At 38.7% G+C, this 19,082-nt stretch overlaps 1 protein-coding gene across 1 annotated transcript in view; it reads left to right on the forward strand.

Annotated features, from left to right (window-relative positions):
- LOC132378818 (fibrillin-1-like) overlaps nucleotides 1-19,082 on the forward strand; it is a 377,797-nt gene that overhangs the window by 114,132 nt on the left and 244,583 nt on the right. The window contains exon 8 of the mRNA XM_059946042.1: nucleotides 760-885. Coding sequence (XP_059802025.1) covers nucleotides 760-885 — 126 coding nt within the window. The remainder of the gene's footprint in view (nucleotides 1-759; nucleotides 886-19,082) is intronic.

A 19,082-nucleotide genomic window follows, 5' to 3' on the forward strand; every position in this document is an offset into this window, starting at 1 on the left:
TATACTGAAAGAAAGACACACTGTTTGGCTTCAGAAATGCACTTTCTAACATGTTATTAATGGGAAATGAGCATACTTAGGAAGTGCACAATAGTTTAAACAACAGCAAATTGATGAGGCTTGTCACCTTCATAAACATTAGTAGCTCCTTTAGCTTCAACAGCAAGTTACTCAAATGTAAGTTGCCTGATCACCTACCTAGAACATAGACATCTACAACACATTACAGCTCTTCAGTCCACAATGTTGTGCCAAAATGTAGAACTGAACACAGTGGGGTCTAACCAAGGTTTTATTGAACTGTAACATTACCTCATGGCTCTTGAACTCAGTCCCGCAGTTGATGAGTGCCAACATACCATACGCCTTCTTAACAACACTGTCAATCTGCTCAGCAGCTTTGTGTGTCCTGTGGACAAGGACCCCAAGATTTCCTTGATCCTCTATACTGCCAAGAGTCTTGCCATTAATATTATATTCAAATATGACCTTCCAAAATGAACCCTCCTCATCTGGGTTGAACTCCATCTGCCCCTTCTCAGCCCTGTGCAATGTATAATGTATTCACTACGTATACAGAGTTTTAGTTAGTTAAAATGTGGAAAGTTGCTATTATGATGAGGTTTGAGTTACAATACTTGAAGATTATCTCAATTGTCTGTAAAAGTATCCAGTGTTGTCATTAATAAGGAAAAATACAGATATTTAAATGATGTAATTACCTTTACTTTGCTAACTCTAAATTTTTTTATTATTTAGATGTTGATGAATGCACTACTATTCCTGGTATATGTCTGGGAGGAGAATGTTCCAATACAGTTGGCAGTTACTTCTGTAAATGCTATAATGGATATTTACCCACTACAGATGGTTCAAAATGCATAGGTAAGTGATGTGTCATTGGGAAATAAACAGCATTAGGTTAAAGCTGGAGTTTTCCATTTAGTTACCTGATTTTGTTTATTAAATAAGTAGAGATGAAAATGTTAGAAACACACATAAAGTATATAACCCTCTCACCATGGCTTGTAACAAATTAGGCTTGTTAGCTATCTCTGGCTAACAGCCACGTGACTCAGCAATGCATGAGTAACCGTGAGATGGCTACCTCTAATAAGCAACACAAGCCTATGGTCAGAATGTTGAAATGCTCCATTGAGTTATGGTGTTATGCTGAATGTTGAATAAATACTACTTGCCTTCAAAAGTTATTGTTTGGCAAGAAATAACAGAACTGACACTGGCATATTTACAAATATTTCAACTTTAGTAAACAGTTAACAGATAAATAGCCCATCACAGTACAACTAGCCTTGGAGAGGCGTTCCGCAAACATCTTCCATTGTGCTCTTTTCTGCACCTCACCTCTGCCCCAACTCATGCAAAAAGACCTCGTCCAAAACCCATGTTCTCCTAGAAATTGGATGCCACCAACCTTTCTCGAATGTTTCATGGCATCCCATAACATCCAGAATGTTATCAAGTCAAACTCAGTTGGCTGACACAACATTCCTAAGCGGATCAAATGACTCCTCATCTTAACAGGAACTAAACTACTGGACTGGAAAGTTCAATTAAAGACAACACTGCATTTTACAGAAAACCTGCATAAATAAAATACCCAACAGTTTAACTGTAATAGTACAATAAAACATGTTCTTAACTAGGGTACTACAAGCTTTAATGGATTACTGTCCTGTCATCTTTAATTCTAGATCATGTTAATTTTTCCACATGGCGATTAATAAATATAAGACTTGGAACTTTTTTCATTTAAAGATGTGCTAGTACATCATTTCTATTTATAGATAGTATACTTGGACAATATCTGTTAATTGAGCATGTCTGGGAGGTTATGAAACATAGGATAATCAGATGGATGAAACAAAGGTTCAAAAAGGCTCTCAACTGGAGGTCATAGTTATGAAGGTTCTTGGGGAGTCATTTTCTAAAATTGATTCGAGGACCAATACATGAGACACCTTTACTTCACAATGCAATTGTTAGTAAAATTTGCAACCGATGCAGCCAGTATAGGACATTATGGATAAGTTTGTCAGCGTGATGTTTTTTCCATATTTTCTTATGACATAGGATCAATCATTTCACCTGTTGTGTATGTGGTTGTTAGGGCAATTCCACACCACTCCATTATAATTCCTTCTTTAAACTCTTCTCTCCACATTTCCTTTCTGCTGTTTTACGTACAGATGCTGCTGAAATTGAAGCAACATTAACAGTTTGCAATTAAGTAAATATGAGGCTCTCTATATACAGATTTAATTGCCTCATTCTGAGATAACTGCATAAGTTCAAAGCATGAACAAAAATCAAAAAAGTTGAAGATGCTAGAAATCTGAAACAAAGCAGAAGTTGTTGGGAATATTTAGGTGGCCTCTGAAAAGAAAGGTGGAGTAGAATTTTCAGATCAAGTACAATTTGTCAGAACTGGGAACACAAGAAAAAAATTGAGTTTTAAATTGCATAGAAGGTGGGAGAAGGAATTGAATGGAACAAAAAGGAAAATCCGTTATATGCTGGGATAATGGTTTCTGTGGGCATGGGTTGTTAATGGGCCATTTAAAGTGTAAAATATTGCAAATAGCAGGGCAGGGTATGCTAATGCAGAAGAAAAAAAGATACAGCTGGTTATTCTGATGTAGGCAAAGAAATTAATTATTGAGAGTTCAAACATTCAACTTGGAACCTAAAGGGATGATTAATTGAAGTGACAGGCAGGTGGTGGCTCATGGCCACCCCTACACAATAAACACAAATGCTCCACAAAGTGGTCACCAAATCTGTACAGTATTTGTTATTTTTCCAGTGTAGAGGAGACCACATTGTGGACACTGAATGCAGTAGATTAGATTGGTAGAAGTGTAAGTGAAATACTATATCACCTAACAAGACTGTTTGCATTCCAGGATGGTGAAAAGGAATGAGGTGGAAGGACAGGTTTTGCATCTGCTGTAGCTGGATTGAGAAGTTCCTTTGGATTGGGAATAGTTAGTGGGGTCAGCGGAGTAAAGAAATTGAAGGGAAATTTTTTTTCAGTTCTCTGGTTCACTCTGCTGTCCTCAACAACAGAAAGCTGAAAAGGGAGGGGAAATATTTCTGATTGCAGAAGCCTTTTGGAGCTGGTAGATACTGCAAAGGATGGTCTATTCACTGCGGAAGCTGGTGAGATGGAAGGCAAGGATCAGGGGAATTCAATCCTTTTTTCGAGGAATAAAGAAGAAGAAAACAACTATGTGAGAAATAGGTGAGATGTAGTCAAGAGTCTTAACACAAAGACAAAGAGAAAGCTTCAACTCAAGAGGGAGATATTCATTTAAGAGGCACTCTGCGAGAAACACGTCATTGGAGCGAACAAATGAACTGAAAAAATAGAATGGAGTGTTTATAGGAGAGAGGGTGAGAGAAAATAAGAGAATATAACTGTAATGTCTTTAGACTTTTAATGAATGCCTATCATCCTCTCTCCCCTGAGCTGGAGACAGAGATCCTGAAAGGAAAGATAAGAGTTAAGAGATTGATTGAGAAAATAGGTTGGAAATTGGTAGCAAAAGTATTAAAATTTAAGGTCCATATGGGACAGGAAGTAATATTGATGCAGTCACTGATGTACCAGAAAAAATGAGGCAAAGGGCATAAGTGGGAACTGAAACAAACACCATTTCCTTCTCCTACAGAAAGACGGGCATAGTTTGGGCCCATGTAAGTTCATATTTGATCCACACTCGAATGATCCTCTTTCGCAATTTCTGACAGCTCCAACAAGATTTCACAGCTAAACACATCTTTTCTCCTACTCTCTCCAACTCTCTCCCCCTCCTATCCACTCTATGTTTTACACACTTAGACTATTTTGAAGGAACCATACAATTTGCTCCTTTGTGGTCCATTCCCCAAGCACTGGCATTTTCTCAAGCAAATATAGCAAATGTTATACATATCGTTTTGATACTTCCTTTGCCAGTATTAGGATTCCAAACGTTCTTAACAAGAATAGGCTCTAGAAAATCTGCAGATGCTGGAAATCCAAGCAACACACACAAAATACTAGAGGAACTCAGCAGGTCAGGCAGTAAACAGTCCTGATGAAGTGTCTTGGCCCAAGATGTTGACTGTTTACTCTTTTCAATAGATGCTGCCTGGCCTGCTGAGTTCCTACAGCAGTTTATTTGTGTCGCTTAACAAGAATAGGACTAACTTACTTGCATTTTTGCCAATCTAGAATAGAAATCCTCCCTAGGTTACAGCTGGGTTCTGTTCATGGAAAACTGTTCACAACTTGAATAGATTGCAAATGGGAAATGTGGTTCTGAGCCAAGTTTTCTAGCAGTTGTAGATGCCTGCAGTGATGGGTTATTCCATTAGAATAGATAGTCTGGAGAAACATTTCAAAACATGTTTTGCCATTCTCAGTAATAAAGCTGATTTTGAAAAATTTAGCCCAGGTGTATTTCAGGCTAATGATATTGTTTTGAAATATTTTACTGTAGGCGAGTTTTGAAATACTATTGGCCTCAGGCTAGTCTCCAGGTAGGATTCATAAATTGGACATCAAATTTGTTTTCCTGGGTCTATGTGCCAAAATTCCACATGGTGTCAAGTGCAGTCACTTCCAGCCATGCAGCAGCCAGCAAATCCATCCTACAACACGCTGGAAGAACTCAGCAAATCGGGCAGCATCTGTTGAAACGAGCAGTCAATGTTTTGGGCCGAGTCCCTTCGTCAGGACATTGACTGCTCGTTTCAACGGATGCTGCCCGACCTGCTGAGTTCCTCCAGCGTGTTGTATGTGTTGCTTTGACCACAGCATCTGCAGTGTACTTTGTGTTTAGCAAATCCATCCTGTAGGTTTCCTAAATGATTGTTTGTGTTAATGGACTGTACATAAATAAAGGCTTTTGTAAAATGGGAAGGACTTTTCATCCAGTATTCATATTGTAACTTCCACTGCATTGGAGAAACCATACATAGATTGAATGATCACTTTGTAGAGCGGTTATACAAAGTGCAGAGTAAACCCCGAGTTTTCTGTTGCTTGCCATCTTAATTCTGCTCTCCTCCAACGTGACTTACCTGTCTATGGCCTCCCACACAGTTATAATGAAGCCCAACAAAAGCTTAAGGAACACCATGTTATCTTACATATGGAGCTGTTGCAACTTTCCAGACTTATTTTCAAATTCTCCAACTTCTGATAACAGTTTGTAAATGAATTGGCCAATTTTGTAAGTTATCTCTGTGATATTGGTACGATTTTTTATTTCATCCAATAGCACCCCTGACCTTTTACTTGCAACACATCATACTTTTTTGTCACCTCTACCTGCCCATTCCTGCAGGCACCCTTGTCCCAACCAATTACAGATACTCCGTTTGTCCTCATCATTCCTCTTGCAGTTTCTCTGCAACTTACTTTTTTTTTCTCTTTTCCTGGTTCTGACAGGGGAATTTTCTTGAAATTTTGGTTCCCTTTCATTAGATGCTGCCTGACTTTCTAAATAGTTACAGCATTTTCTGCTTAAACTCAGATGATAACTGTGTGCTAAGGCCTTAAAAAGCTTTTCTCAGGTTACATCTACTTATCTATTTTGGCCTTTGAGACAAAGCTGTCTTCAATTTACCAACGTGATAATGGTCCCTAATTTAAATTAGGATAAAATTATACAGAAACTAGCATTCTATTCCCTGTAAGTTGAAAATTTGAAAGGTGATTTTATTGATATTTTCATGATAAAGGAAAATCAATTGATGGGGGAGGGGGATAGAAACAAATTATTTTTCTTTTTGAGAAGTCTGCATCGAGGTGGAATAATCTTAAAATTAGAATTGGGCCTTTCTGTAGCAAAGTTAAGAAATTATTTGATGTAATGAGTGGTAGAAATTTGGATCTCTCTTTCAGAAAGAATATTTGTTAACTGGCACTTTTCTATACGTGCTTGATTTATCGTAAACCAGAGTACTAAAGAATATGGAAAAAAGGTGGGTGTATGGAATGAATTAAAGCATAGATTGGTCAAGATCACATTGAATGTTAGAATAGCAAATCCTATCCTCCTATTTCACTGTGAAATCTAGACTTTCATATATTTTATGTCATTGTCTAAAGCTGTGTTATTTTAGTAGAGTTTCATTCAGTAATGAAGGAAAATTTATGTTACGATACACCTGTAATTCAATAGCTAGTGTAAGTAATGAAGGTTCTCTATTACAAACACAACTCCTCAAGTTCCACACCCCGCCCCTACCAAACTATCAGTTAAATGGAGTCAGAACAGAAAGATAGGGCAGGTGGAGTTCAGTTGGTAAAAAAGCATGAAGTGATACATTTTGAAAGGTCGAACTTGAAAGCAGAATACAATGTTAATGGCAGGAGTCTGAGCAGTGTAGAGGAACAGCAAGAACTTGAGTCCATATTCATAGATGCTTCAGAGTTGCCGTGCAAACTGATAGCGTGGTTAAGAAGGTGTATGATGTTTTGGCCTTTATTGGTCAGAGGACTGAGTTCAAGAGCTGCACAATAATGTTGCAGCTCTATAAAACTGGCTAGACCATACTTAAGAGTATTGCATTCAGTTTGGTCACATTATAGGAAGGATGCGGAAGCCTTAGAGAGGGTGCAGAGGAGATATACCAGGATGCCACCTGTATTACAGAGCATGTCTCATGAGGAAAGTTTGAGCAAGCTATGGCTTTTCTCTTTGAAGTGGAGGATGAGAGGTAACTTGACAGAAGTGTATAAAATGATAAGAGGCATAGGTTGGACATCCAGTGCTTTTTCCTCCCAAGGCAGAAGTGGCTAATACGAGAGGACATAAATTTAAGATGATTTGAAGAAAGTATATGGGATGTCAGAGGTAGGATTTTTCTTTACACAGCAAGTGGTGAGTACATGGAATGTACTATCAAGGTTAGTGATAGAGGTGGATACATTAGAGAGATTTAAGAAACTTTTAGATAGCCATATGGATGATTGAAAATGGAGGGCTATGTGGGAGAGAAGCATTAGATTTGATAAAGGTCGTCCAACACCTGGGCTGAAAGGGCTGTGTAGTTCTATGTTCTATATGCATTGATAGGTACAAGATATTTTTCTAGGAATGAATAGTAACACATCCCTGTGTAAAAGCCTGAAAATTGATGGGTGAGATGTTGATATACTTTATGGTCTACAACCTAGTCCTATCTATTTAGTTGATAGTAATTTAATAATGAAACTATGTTTCCCTGCCATTTTCAGCCACATCAGCTCCCACATCTTGACAAGTATTCAGTTTGACCACAGCCCCTGGAAGGCCTAGTGCATTGTAATCATAGGAAGGCTTATCAATGAGAAACATCACTCTTCCTTCCATATCTGATAACTCTTATCACTTTGCCAGCTATTAGAGCTTATGAACAAGCTTTTAAATACTGAAATGCTAACTCCAGTCTTTTAAAATTCAACTGATTGCATTTAAAAGATTGCTGAGTTATTTTTCCCGTAGTCATGGTTTGAGACTGGATACCTTGTTTATCTAGTAATTGTTCTTGCTTACGTTGACATTGAGTGCAGGAAATCTATTAAAAATATTTACATGAGCTGTTTGAACTGTTCTCACAAAACTAAACCAGTCAGTTTTCTTTCCGTTTTCTTCAGTGTACAATCTGCTATTGTCCTGCCCAAAATATGATTGTACTACATAAGTTAAACACAGTATTAAAAACCTCTTATGCTTGTATTATTTTAGTTCTATGGCTCAATAATCTGTTGTTTTGTTCATTATTCTCTGTAGTTATTGTACATTGATTGGTACTGATGTTTAGCTGTGAAAACAGGGGAGGTGAAGCAAGGGGAGGATTCCTGTCCCTATAATGATGGGACTGCATAAGTTAACCTCAACTTTAAGCACAAATTCTTTGCATTTGAGTTGTTTTTACTGCATGGTATTAAATTTCTGTTTTTTTTTGTTCATTACCATTTATATTAATGAATGTGGACTCTGGTTCTTGGTGGTGTAACCCCCTGGGTCGCCTCAGGCTCGCTCAGCTCGTTCTCGTCTAGGGGGAGCAGCCTTCGGCCCCGCCAAACTGGGTAATCAGCTGGTGTAGATGCTGTGTGATGTCCCCGCCTTGCTCAAAAACAGCCAGTACACCATATGCGATTAAATGAGTACAATTTATAAAGGTTACTATAACTAAGTGATTAATAACGATACAGTATATATGAAGAAAAAAATAAAGAAAAGGTGCCAAACTTATCAAAGTCCAAACCACTTCGTGCACAACCGTTGGAGCTCAATTACTGAAGTCTTCTGGCCACCATTCGATCCCCTCCGAACTCCTCGACTCGCAGCTTAGGACCATCCGAAGTGGTCAACCAAGCACATCTAGCTTCATCTCCTCTCCTCGGGGTACCTCCTGGCCTTGGACCCCCGCTTGGGGTCCGTTCCTCGCCCAGCTTACAGCATCGCGTCCTCTCTCTCCCAACCCCTCGCGCCGATCTCTCCAAAAGCCCACCAACAATAGCTTACAGACTCAGAAGAAAGAACAACATTAATCCCAATTGGTTTACAAAGGAATACAATTCTCGTTATCAGTAAATTTTAACCCAAGCAAGCTTCCAGCACTCTCTCGCAACAAAGAAGCATTCCTGCTTTTAACAAAACAAAGAAGCCATTTTGATTACATACACAGTAACAAAGAAAAAAGAAGAAACCCCCTTTACAGTTGTGAAAAGAAGGACAAAGTCCTACTAAAAATTGAAGAATGTCAGCTTGAATCAGAACTAGAATCAGAATCAGGTTTATTATCACCTGCATTGGACGTGAAATTTGTTAACTTAGCAGCAGCAGTTCAATGCAATGCATAATCTAGCACAGAGAGAAAAAAATAAAATAAAATAAAACATAATAATAAATAAACAAGTAAATCAATTACATATATTGAATAGATTTTTTTAAATGTGCAAAAACAGAAATTCTGTATATTAAAAAAGTGAGGTAGTGTCCAAAGCTTCAATGTCCATTTAGGAATCGGTTGACAGAGGGGAAGAAGCTGTTCCTGAATCACTGAGTGTATTTCCTACCTGATGGAAACAGTGAAACAAGAGCATGCCCTGGGTGCTGGAGGTCCTTAATAATGGACGCTGCCTTTCTGAGACACCGCTCCCTAAAGATATCCTGTGTACTTTGTAGGCTAGTGCCCAAGATGGAGCTGACTAGATTTTCAACCTTCTACAGCTTCTTTTGGTCCTGTGCAGTAGCCCCCTCCATACCAGACAGTGATACAGCCTGTCAGAATGCTCTCCACAGTACAACTATAGACGTTTTTGAGTGTATTTGCCAAATCTCTTCAAACTCCTAGTAAACCATAGCTGCTGTCTTGCCTTCATTATGACTACATCGATATGTTGGGACCAGGTTAGATCCACAGAGATCTTGACACCGAGGAACTTGAAGCTGCTCACTCTCTCCACTTCTGATCCCTGTATGAGGATTGGTATGTGCTTCTTCATCTTACCCTTCCTGAAGTCCACAATCAGCTCTTTCGTCTTACTGACGTTGACTGCCAAGTTGTTGCTGCGGCACCATTCCACTAGTTGACATATCTCACTCCTGTACGCCCTTTCGTCACCACCTGAGATTCTACCAACAATGGTTGTATCGTCAGCAAATTTGTAGATGGTATTTGAGCTATGCCTAGCCACACAGTCATGTGGATACAGAATGTAGAGCAGTGGGCTAAGCACACACCCCTGAGGTGCACCAGCATTGATCGACAGCGAGGAGGATATGTTGTCACCAATCCACACAGACTGTGGTCCTCTGGTTAGGAAGTCGAGGATCCTATTGCAGAGGGAGGTACAGAGGTCCAGGTTCATGCAACTCCTCAACCAGGATTGTGGGAATAATGGTATTAAATGCTAAGCTATAGTCGATGAACAGCATCCTGACGTAGATGTTCATGTTGTTTAGGTGGTCTAAAGCCATGACAACTGTTTATTCCCCTCCATAGATGCTGCTTGACATGCTAAGTTCTTCCTGCATTTGGAGTGTGTTGCCTAAGATTTTCAGCATCTGCAGAATCTCTTGTGTTTCCCAGATGTTTTGTAAGATTTAAGAAAAAAAGAAATGATGGAGCAGCCCTTGTACACATTTTTGGTAGATTTCTTCCCAAAAAAAGTTGAGCAAGAGGAAAGTCGGAAATGGTATGGGTTAAATTCTGGGATTGAAGAAGTACTTGCAAACCTGTTCAGCTAAGGAGAAATGGCTGGATTGTGCCAGGGCAAAACACCGGATACTACATGAATAATCAGGCAAAAGCAGGTTGTTTTAACTGTTATTTCTTATCTGTATAAAACTAGTTTGTATTTATTATTAATAAAAAATATGCTGTTACTGAACTTTGAAATAAAAAAACATCCTGAAAATATTCAGTAGATGAAACAACATTTGCAGAGAAGGAAACAGTGTCTGGCTACATGCATACTACGACAGATAAATCCAAAACCGAAGCTTTTTCTCTTTGTCTTTACCCTCCGTCCACACTAAAACGGCATTTTCATCCTCCAAAACCGGAGCTTTTCAGAAACGCTTTCCAGGGTGGGTATTTTTGAAAACACTGCTCGGGCAGATCAGTGTGGATGGAGTAACCGGAGACTTTTGAAAACACTATCAGATGGCAGCGCGCTATTTCATTGTTCTCTTGAACGCAACCTAACAATTTCAGAACAAACGGCAACGAGACTGAAGCCAGAAGAGTTAGAAATGTACTCACCAAATACTTTGACCCATAACTTACTGAATAAATAAGTATACTGTACTCACTTTGCCGTTTTCTGTCCTTGCTCATATGAGGGTAGTTTACCTATTTATGCAAGTACTTCTCTGACAATAGATGTGTAACAACCTGCTGTAGCATTGTATGGAAATACAAGATAACAGTGATGCAGACACGTTTTATACATATAACAAGGTGCTTTATTAATGCAACAGAGTTAGTCAGTTTTTCAATGTTCATAGTCAGCCAGGTCAATCTGTCCGTGAACTCCCTGTCGGTTGCCTCCAGTATTTGGTTTTTTTTAACTTCTAAGTTCTCCTGCGTGAAAGCCAACAGCTGTCCATCGTTTTAAGTTTTTCTGGTCTATAGCTACACAAACGCGCACTTTTATGGTGAGATTCGACACCAAACATGTCGTTTGTTTTCGGTAGATGTGTCCTGCGCATGCGCAGGAGGAGGAGATTCACCAAAATCTCCGTTTCAGTGTGGATAGAGATATTTTCAAAAATGCATAGTGTGGACGCCTATCGTTTTTATGGGAAACCAGCGTTTTCAAAATTATCCAGTCTAGTGTGGATGTAGCCTCAGTTTTTCTGATTGCTGACTTTTCATTAAAAAAAAGTTTAAATATTGGAGTTTTGAGTTAAAGTGAAGTAAAAGAGATGGAAATTAAAGAGTGGGGACTTTGAAGTACCAAGAGAGATTGAGTAACATAAAAGGTGGTGCCGCTGGCTGAGAGAGTTTGTGAAAGATTTGTTAATGGCAGGTGATTTTATTAGTCAATTCTGGGGAAATGCTGCAATCTGTTACAAAGGATTATTGTGGAATGTTTAGAAAAGTGTCAAGTAAACGGAAGGACAAAAATGGGTCATGAGATAGCTTTGGTAGTGAAGGTTAATAATAATAATAATTAATTAAACATGAACTTTGGACTGAAATTATATGCTTCATCAGTTGAATTAGAGCAATTAATTCAAATACTGAAACTATTTTCGAAAGATATAAACATCAATTTTGGACTGGATAAATGCAGAAGATTAAACATAAAGAAAGGTGTAATAGAGCTAATTGAATACACAACAGAACAGCAGGATATAATACAACCGTTGGATGAATATGAAACATATAAGTATCTGGGATATCAACAAGGAAAGAAAATAGACAGAATTTACATTAAAGCTGAAGAAAATTTGCCAAATAAAGCTCAACAGTAAAAATATAATAACTGCAATACTTCTGTTCCACCTATATTAATGTATTCTTTTGGCATAATATCTTGGTCTGAACCAGATCTGGAAAATTTACAAAGAAAAATAATAACTGAAATGACAAATTTCAGAAAAAATTATGTACATTCAAATGCAGTTAGTTTAACACTACCTAGGACAGAATGGGGAAGGGGAATAACAGACATTAAAAATCTACACCAGTCAGATAAAACTTCTAATGATATACTTCCATCAGCATTCCACACAAGCATATGGAATTCCAGTAAGAATTGTGTGTCACTAAACTTAAACTGAAACCCAGAAAAATGAAGACATTTTAACTACTGAAGAACAAGTTAACCAATAGAAAAGCATAGTTCTCCATGGAAGACATTCCCATGATTTAGGCAGACTAGATGTCAACAAAGAATCATCGAACACCTGGCTCAGAGTTGGAGACCTCTTCTCAGAAACAGAAGGGTTTGTTGTGGCAGTACAGGACCAAGTGATTAACACAAAAAATTACCAAAAATACATAATAAAAGATCAACAAATTCAAGATGATAAATGCAGGAAATAGAGAAAAAACAAACAATCCAATACATTACAGGATCCTGTAGCAGTTTAACACAATCTGATTGCTTACACAAGCACACAAGTGACAAACAACATTCCTCAAAATCTTGCTTTAAAATACAAACTCATAAATGAAATCACACGTTACTATAAATATAATCATGATCCAGTTTTAGAGTCAAAATAGCACAAATTATATTATGACTGATCAGTTCTTACAGATAATCCATAACCATTCTGATATAATAATACGGGATAGAAAAGCAAAAACAACTTACTTAATAGATATAGCCATTCCAATAACTTACAGAAAGAGGAAATTGAAATACTTTGGAACATGAACAGGGTATACGTTGTCCCATAGTAATACCTACAACTGGTGTCATACCAAAGGCACTACGTAATAGCATTAAGCAATTAGGGCTACACAGCAATCCCTATGTAAATCTTCAGAAAGCCACAATACTAAACACCACTAGGATAGACCAAAAGTTCCTAGCAATTGATAAATGAGCTTGCCTATGCCCATAGCTCAGGTTTTACCAGTTTGAATTGAGAAAAAATAAATTAAAATAATATTATTAACAAAGCTATTGATAAGATCAATAAGGTTAGAGTGTATGAGTAATAGATTTACAATTGGTTAACAGTCTAAAGCAAAGAATTGGAATAAGCAGGTCTTCCTGTATTTGGCAGGCTATGGACAGTGAGGAACCTTGCCCCTAACTCTTCACAAACTCTTATCAATAATTTGGCTGAACAGACCAAACATCTTACTTTCAAGTTTGCTGAAAGTACAAAACAAGGTGACACTGTGTAAAAAGGCTTTAAGGGGATATATAAGTAAATCATATGAATAGGTGAGAACAAAACAAATAGAATATAATATGAAATATCTAAGGTTATTCACTTTCATACATAGACAAAACAGAAAATTAGAGTTTTTATATGCCTAGAGGTTGGATAATGTTGATGTTCATTGGCACCTAAGTACAGTACTCTTTGCATGTAAGTGACTGAAAACCAATACACAGAGGCACTAAGCAATTTAGGAAGTAAGCAGTCTGTCAATTGGTATTGACTGGTTTATTTTTGTCACTTTGTCCCAAGATAATTGTAAAGCTTGTCTTGCATGCTATTCATATAGACCAAATCAGTATTAAGTACATTAAGGTAGAAAATGGTAAAACAATGACAATGCAGAATGAAGTGTAAAAGCTATAGAGAAAGTGCAGTGCAGGTAAACAATAAAGTGCACAATCAATATGTGGTAGATTGTGAGGTGATCTTATTGAATCAGAATTAATATCATTGACAAATGTCATGAAATTTCCTGTTTTGTGGCAGCAATACAACACAAGACATAAAAAACTATTAATTACAATAGGAAATATAATTAAGTAAGTAGTGGAAAAAGAGCTAAAATAATGAGGTAGTATTCATGGAAAATCTGATGGTGGTGGGGAAGAAGCTGTTCCTAAAATGTTGAGTGTATGTCTTCAGGCTCCTGTACCTCATCTGATGGTGGTGGTAAGAAGAGAGCATGTTCTGGATGATGGGGTTCCTTAATGATGGGTGATGTCTTTTTGAGGCATCGCTGTTTGAAAATGTCCTCGATCCTGGAGAGGCTATTACCTATGGTGGAGATGACTCAGTTTGCAACCCTCTGTTGCTTTTTCTGATCCTGCGCAGTGGTTTCTTCATACCAGACTGTGATGCAAACAGTTAGTATGCTCTTTATGGTACATCTGTCGAAATTTGCTAGTATCTATGGTGACCTACCATATCTCCTCAAACTCCTAATGAAATAGAGATGCTGATGTATTTTCTTCATTACTACATTATATGTGAGCCCAGGATAGATCTTCAGAGATGTTGACACCAGGAACTTGAAACTGCTCACCCTTTCCACTGCTGATCCCTCAATGAGAACTGGTGTGTGTTTCCTCAGTTTCCCCTTTTTGAAGTCCACAATCAATTCCTTGATCTTTCTGAAGTTGAGTGCAAGGTTGTTGCTGCAACACCACTCAAGCAGCTGATCTATCTCTCTCCTGTATGCATCCTTGGCACCATCTGAGATTCAGACAACTATAGTTGTGTTATCAGCAAACTTATAGATGGTATTTGAGCTGTGCCTAGCCACACAGCCATGGCTATAAAGAGTAGAGCAGCAGGTTGATCATGCATCCTGGAGATGCACCAATGTTGATTGTCAGTGAGGAGATGTTATTTCTGATCCACACTGGTTGTAGATCAAGGATCAAGGATCCATTTGCACAGGTTTTGAAGCTTGTTGATTACTACTGAGGAGATGATGGTGTTGAACACTGAGCTATAATCAATGAACAGCAGCCTGATGTAGGGATTGATTGTCATCCAGGTGGTCTGAGGCCAAGTGGAGAACCAGTTAGGTTGCATCCACTTTAGATTTATAGTGGTGCTATGTAGACTGCAGCGGGTCCAGGTCCTTGCTCAGATAGGAGTTAATTCTAGCCACAACCAACCTCTAAAGGCACTTCGTCACAGTAGATGTGCATATCACTGGGTGATAGTCATTGTGGGAGCTTATCCTGTTCTTCTTGGGCACTGTTATGATTGATACACTTTTGAAGAAAATGGGAACCTCCAACTGCAGCAGGAGAGATTGAAGGTTTTCCATGCCCTGGCAGGTACACCACAGTCTGACGTCTTTCAAGGGTTCACCCTCTGACTTCCTGACACTGCAGATATATCCTGACTTTGGTCTCTGAAACAAAATCACAGGGTTGTCAGATGCTATAGGGATTCACACAGGTGTCATTTTATTCTCCCTTTCAAAACATGGATAAATAAAAGGCATTGAGTTCATCTACAGTGAAGCATCACCACCATTCATGATGGCTGCCCGCAAACCCTGCCAGAGCCAATGTGCATCCAATTCCATCTCTAACTTAAATCAGAATTGCTTTTGACTCTTAAAATAGCTTTCTGTAAGTCGTACATAGACTTCTTGAAGAGTTCTGGATCACTAGTCTTGAACGCCACAGCTCTAGCCCTTAGCAGACTGGGAACCTCCTGGTTCATTCACAGCTTCTGGTTTGGGTATGTCTGGTATGTTCTCGAAGGCACCAACTCAACCACACAGGTCATTATGGCCGGTGACAACTGTGGTATATTCATTCAGATTCGAAGATGAATCCCTGAATATTGTTCACCAATTCAATGCAGTCCTGTGAACGCTCCTCCATCTCCCTTGATCATACCTTTGTGTCCTCACCACTAGTGCTGCACCAGTTATAATTAATCTCACCTTCTGCTGCCAGGTCATTCCAGACTTGTACCATTCTTCAAGTGAAGAAGTTTTCCCTCAGGTTTCACTTAAATATTTCACATTTCATCCTAAATCTATAGACTGTAGTTCAGTCTCACCAAACCTGAGGGGGAAAAGGCCTGCATGCATTCACCCTATCTATATGCTTGATAATTTTGTACACCTCTATAAGATCTTCCTCCAGTGATCCAGGGAATAAAGTCCTAAGCTATTTAACCTTTTCCTGTAATTCAGGTCTTCAAGACCCGGCAACATCCTTGTAAATTTTCCCTACACTTTCACAATTATTGATATCTTTCTTGTAGGTAGGTAGGTAACTAGTACTGCACACAATACTCCAAATTCTGCTTCATCAATGTCTTATACAACTTCAACGTAACATCCCAACTCCTGTACTCAGTGTGCCAAAAGCTTTTTTTATGACCCTTTCTTTAACTGTGATATCACTCTCAAGGGATTATGGATCTGTATTTAGAGGTCCCTTTGTCTTATTGTACACCACAGTGCCCCAGCATCCACTGTGCAAGTCTAATTCTGGTTTGTCCTAAAGTGCAACTCTCAATTTTGTCTGCATTAAATTCCATCTGCAATTTTTTTTCAGCCCATTTTTCTAGTTTGTCAAAACCATGTTGCAAAGTTTGATTGTCATCTCTGCACTCCACTGCACCCCCAATCTTAATGACTTTCACAAATTCGCTGTCTGGTTTACATTATCATCTAAATTATTTATATAGATTGGGAAACTGCTACAGCTTCAGGCACTGGAGTTCAGAGTTCAATTCCGGTGTCCTCCAGAAGGAAGTTTATATGTTCTTCCTGTGTTCGCATGGATTTCATCCAGGTGCTCTGGTTTCCTCCCACAGTCCAAAGACTGTGTTAGTAGATTAATTGGTCATTATAGATTATCCTTTCATTAGGCTAGAGTTAAATCAGTTGGTTGAGCAATGTTGCTCAGCGGGCTGGAAGGGACTGTTCTGCATTGAATCTTGAACTAAAATAAAAAATAAACAAGAGTGACCCCAGCACTGGATCCTGCAGCACACTAGTCACAGGACCCCAGTTAGAAAGACAACTTTCTGCCACCACTCTCTGGCTTCTCCTGTTAAGCCAATGTTAAATCCAATTGACTACTTCATTCTGAATGCCAAATGACATAAACTTCTGGACCAGCCTCCTATGCGGGACATATCAAAGGCCTTGTCAAAAGTACATGTAGACCACATCCACCACCTTTCCTTAATCAGCCTTCTTTGTAATGTCCTCAAAATACTCTGTAAGCTTGCTTGGACATGACATAGCATATACAGAATCATACTGACTATCTGTAATCAGGCCCTATCTATTCAAATATTACAGTATATATCCTTTCCTGTAGAATACCTACCAATAATTTACCAACAAATGATGACAGGCTCACTGGCTTATAATTTTCTGATTTATTTTTAGAGCTTTCTTGAACATCGGAACAACATTAACTATCTTCCAGAACTTCAGCACCTCACCCATGGCTGAGGAGGTTTTAAATATCTCTGTGCCAGGGCCCCTACAATTTCAAGTCAAGTCAAGTTTATTGTCATTTAACTATATATGTATATAACAATATAATGTATCTAGAAATGAGACATTTCTCCAACCAGAGTGTAAAGCACAACAGTACATCTAACACACAATAACTTATGAAGGTAAAGTTAAAATCTACAGATGGATCACAGATAAGTAACAAATCAAGCGCAATAATATTAAATTTTAACAGATTAACCAGTGACACTTCAAATGCGATGCAGCGGGGGAAGAAACTGTTTCTCATCCTGACCGTTCTTGATTTTATGCGTCATAGTCTCTTGCCTGATGGCAGAAAGTCAAAGATGGATGGGTGGGATCCTTAGTAATACTAAGGGGTCAGTGTTCACGGTGCCCCTAATAAATGTTCCCAAGTGATGGTAGGGAGACCCCTATGATCCTTTCAGCCATTTTCACAGCCTTTTATAGAGAATTCTGGTCTGATGCTCAGCAGCTCCCATACCAGATGGTAATGCAACTTGTCAGGACACACTCAATGGTGCTCCTGTAAAACACAGTTAAAATGGGAGAGGGGATCCTTGCTTGCCTGGATCTTCTTAGGAAACGGAGACACTGCTGTGCCTTCTTGTTCAGAGATTGATATTAAGGGGCCCGCAGAGGTCATTCATGATGTGAACTCCCAGAAACTTGGTGTACTTAACTCTCTCTATGGAGGAGCCATGTATTCACAGAAGGGGTTGGTTCATCTGCACCTTACTGAAGTCCACAATAATTTCCTTTGTCTTCTCCACATTCAGCCTTAGGTTGTTCTTCTCACACCAACCACCAGCCGCTCCACTTCCTCTCTATACTTCGTCTCAACATCGTTCTTGATGAGTCCAATCACTTGTGTTATTTGCAAACTCAATGATATGGTTTGAGCTGGATCCAGTGATGCATCAGCAGTGTGAATAGCAGCAGGCTAAGCACACAGCCTTGGGGAGCACCACTTAACATTTGGTTGAGTTAAATTCTGTCTGTTGTCTTTTGCCCATTTAACAATTAATGCAGATCCTATTGTAAACTTAAACCATCTTTACTATCATTACATCACTAATTTTGGTGTCAGCCACAGACTTACTAATTATGCCACCCATATTCGCATCCAGGTCAATATATGTGACAAACAGTAAAGGGATCAGCATAGATCACTGTGGGACACTACAGGTTATAAGTCAATTCAAAAAACAACCTTCCACTACCACCCTCTTCCACCAAGCTGATTTTATATCTATCTAGGTAGCTTGCCTTAGTCTACCATGTGGAACTTTTCAAAAACCACAATAAAGTCCATGTAAACTATATATATTGCCCTGTTGTCATCAATCCTCTAATTTACATCTTCAATTAAAAAAATGATTTAAATTTGTGAGACATCAGTTCCTACAGTGTCATGCTGACTATTCTTAATCAGTCCCTCCCTTTTTAAATGCAGACAGATTCTGTCTCTCAGAATCCCCTGCACTAACTTTCTCACTATTGATGTTTAGCTCAGTGGCCTAATGTTCCTTGGATTGCCCATCTTAAAAAAAGGCATGAGACTATCCACCTTCCAATCTTCTGGCATCTCACCTGTGACTAAGGAAGTTATAAAGGTCGCTGTTAGAGCCTCGGTAATTTAGAGTCATAGAGCACTACAGCACAAAAACAGG

This window comes from Hypanus sabinus, chromosome 21, assembly GCF_030144855.1.
Source record: "Hypanus sabinus isolate sHypSab1 chromosome 21, sHypSab1.hap1, whole genome shotgun sequence".
Taxonomy (NCBI): domain Eukaryota; kingdom Metazoa; phylum Chordata; class Chondrichthyes; order Myliobatiformes; family Dasyatidae; genus Hypanus; species Hypanus sabinus.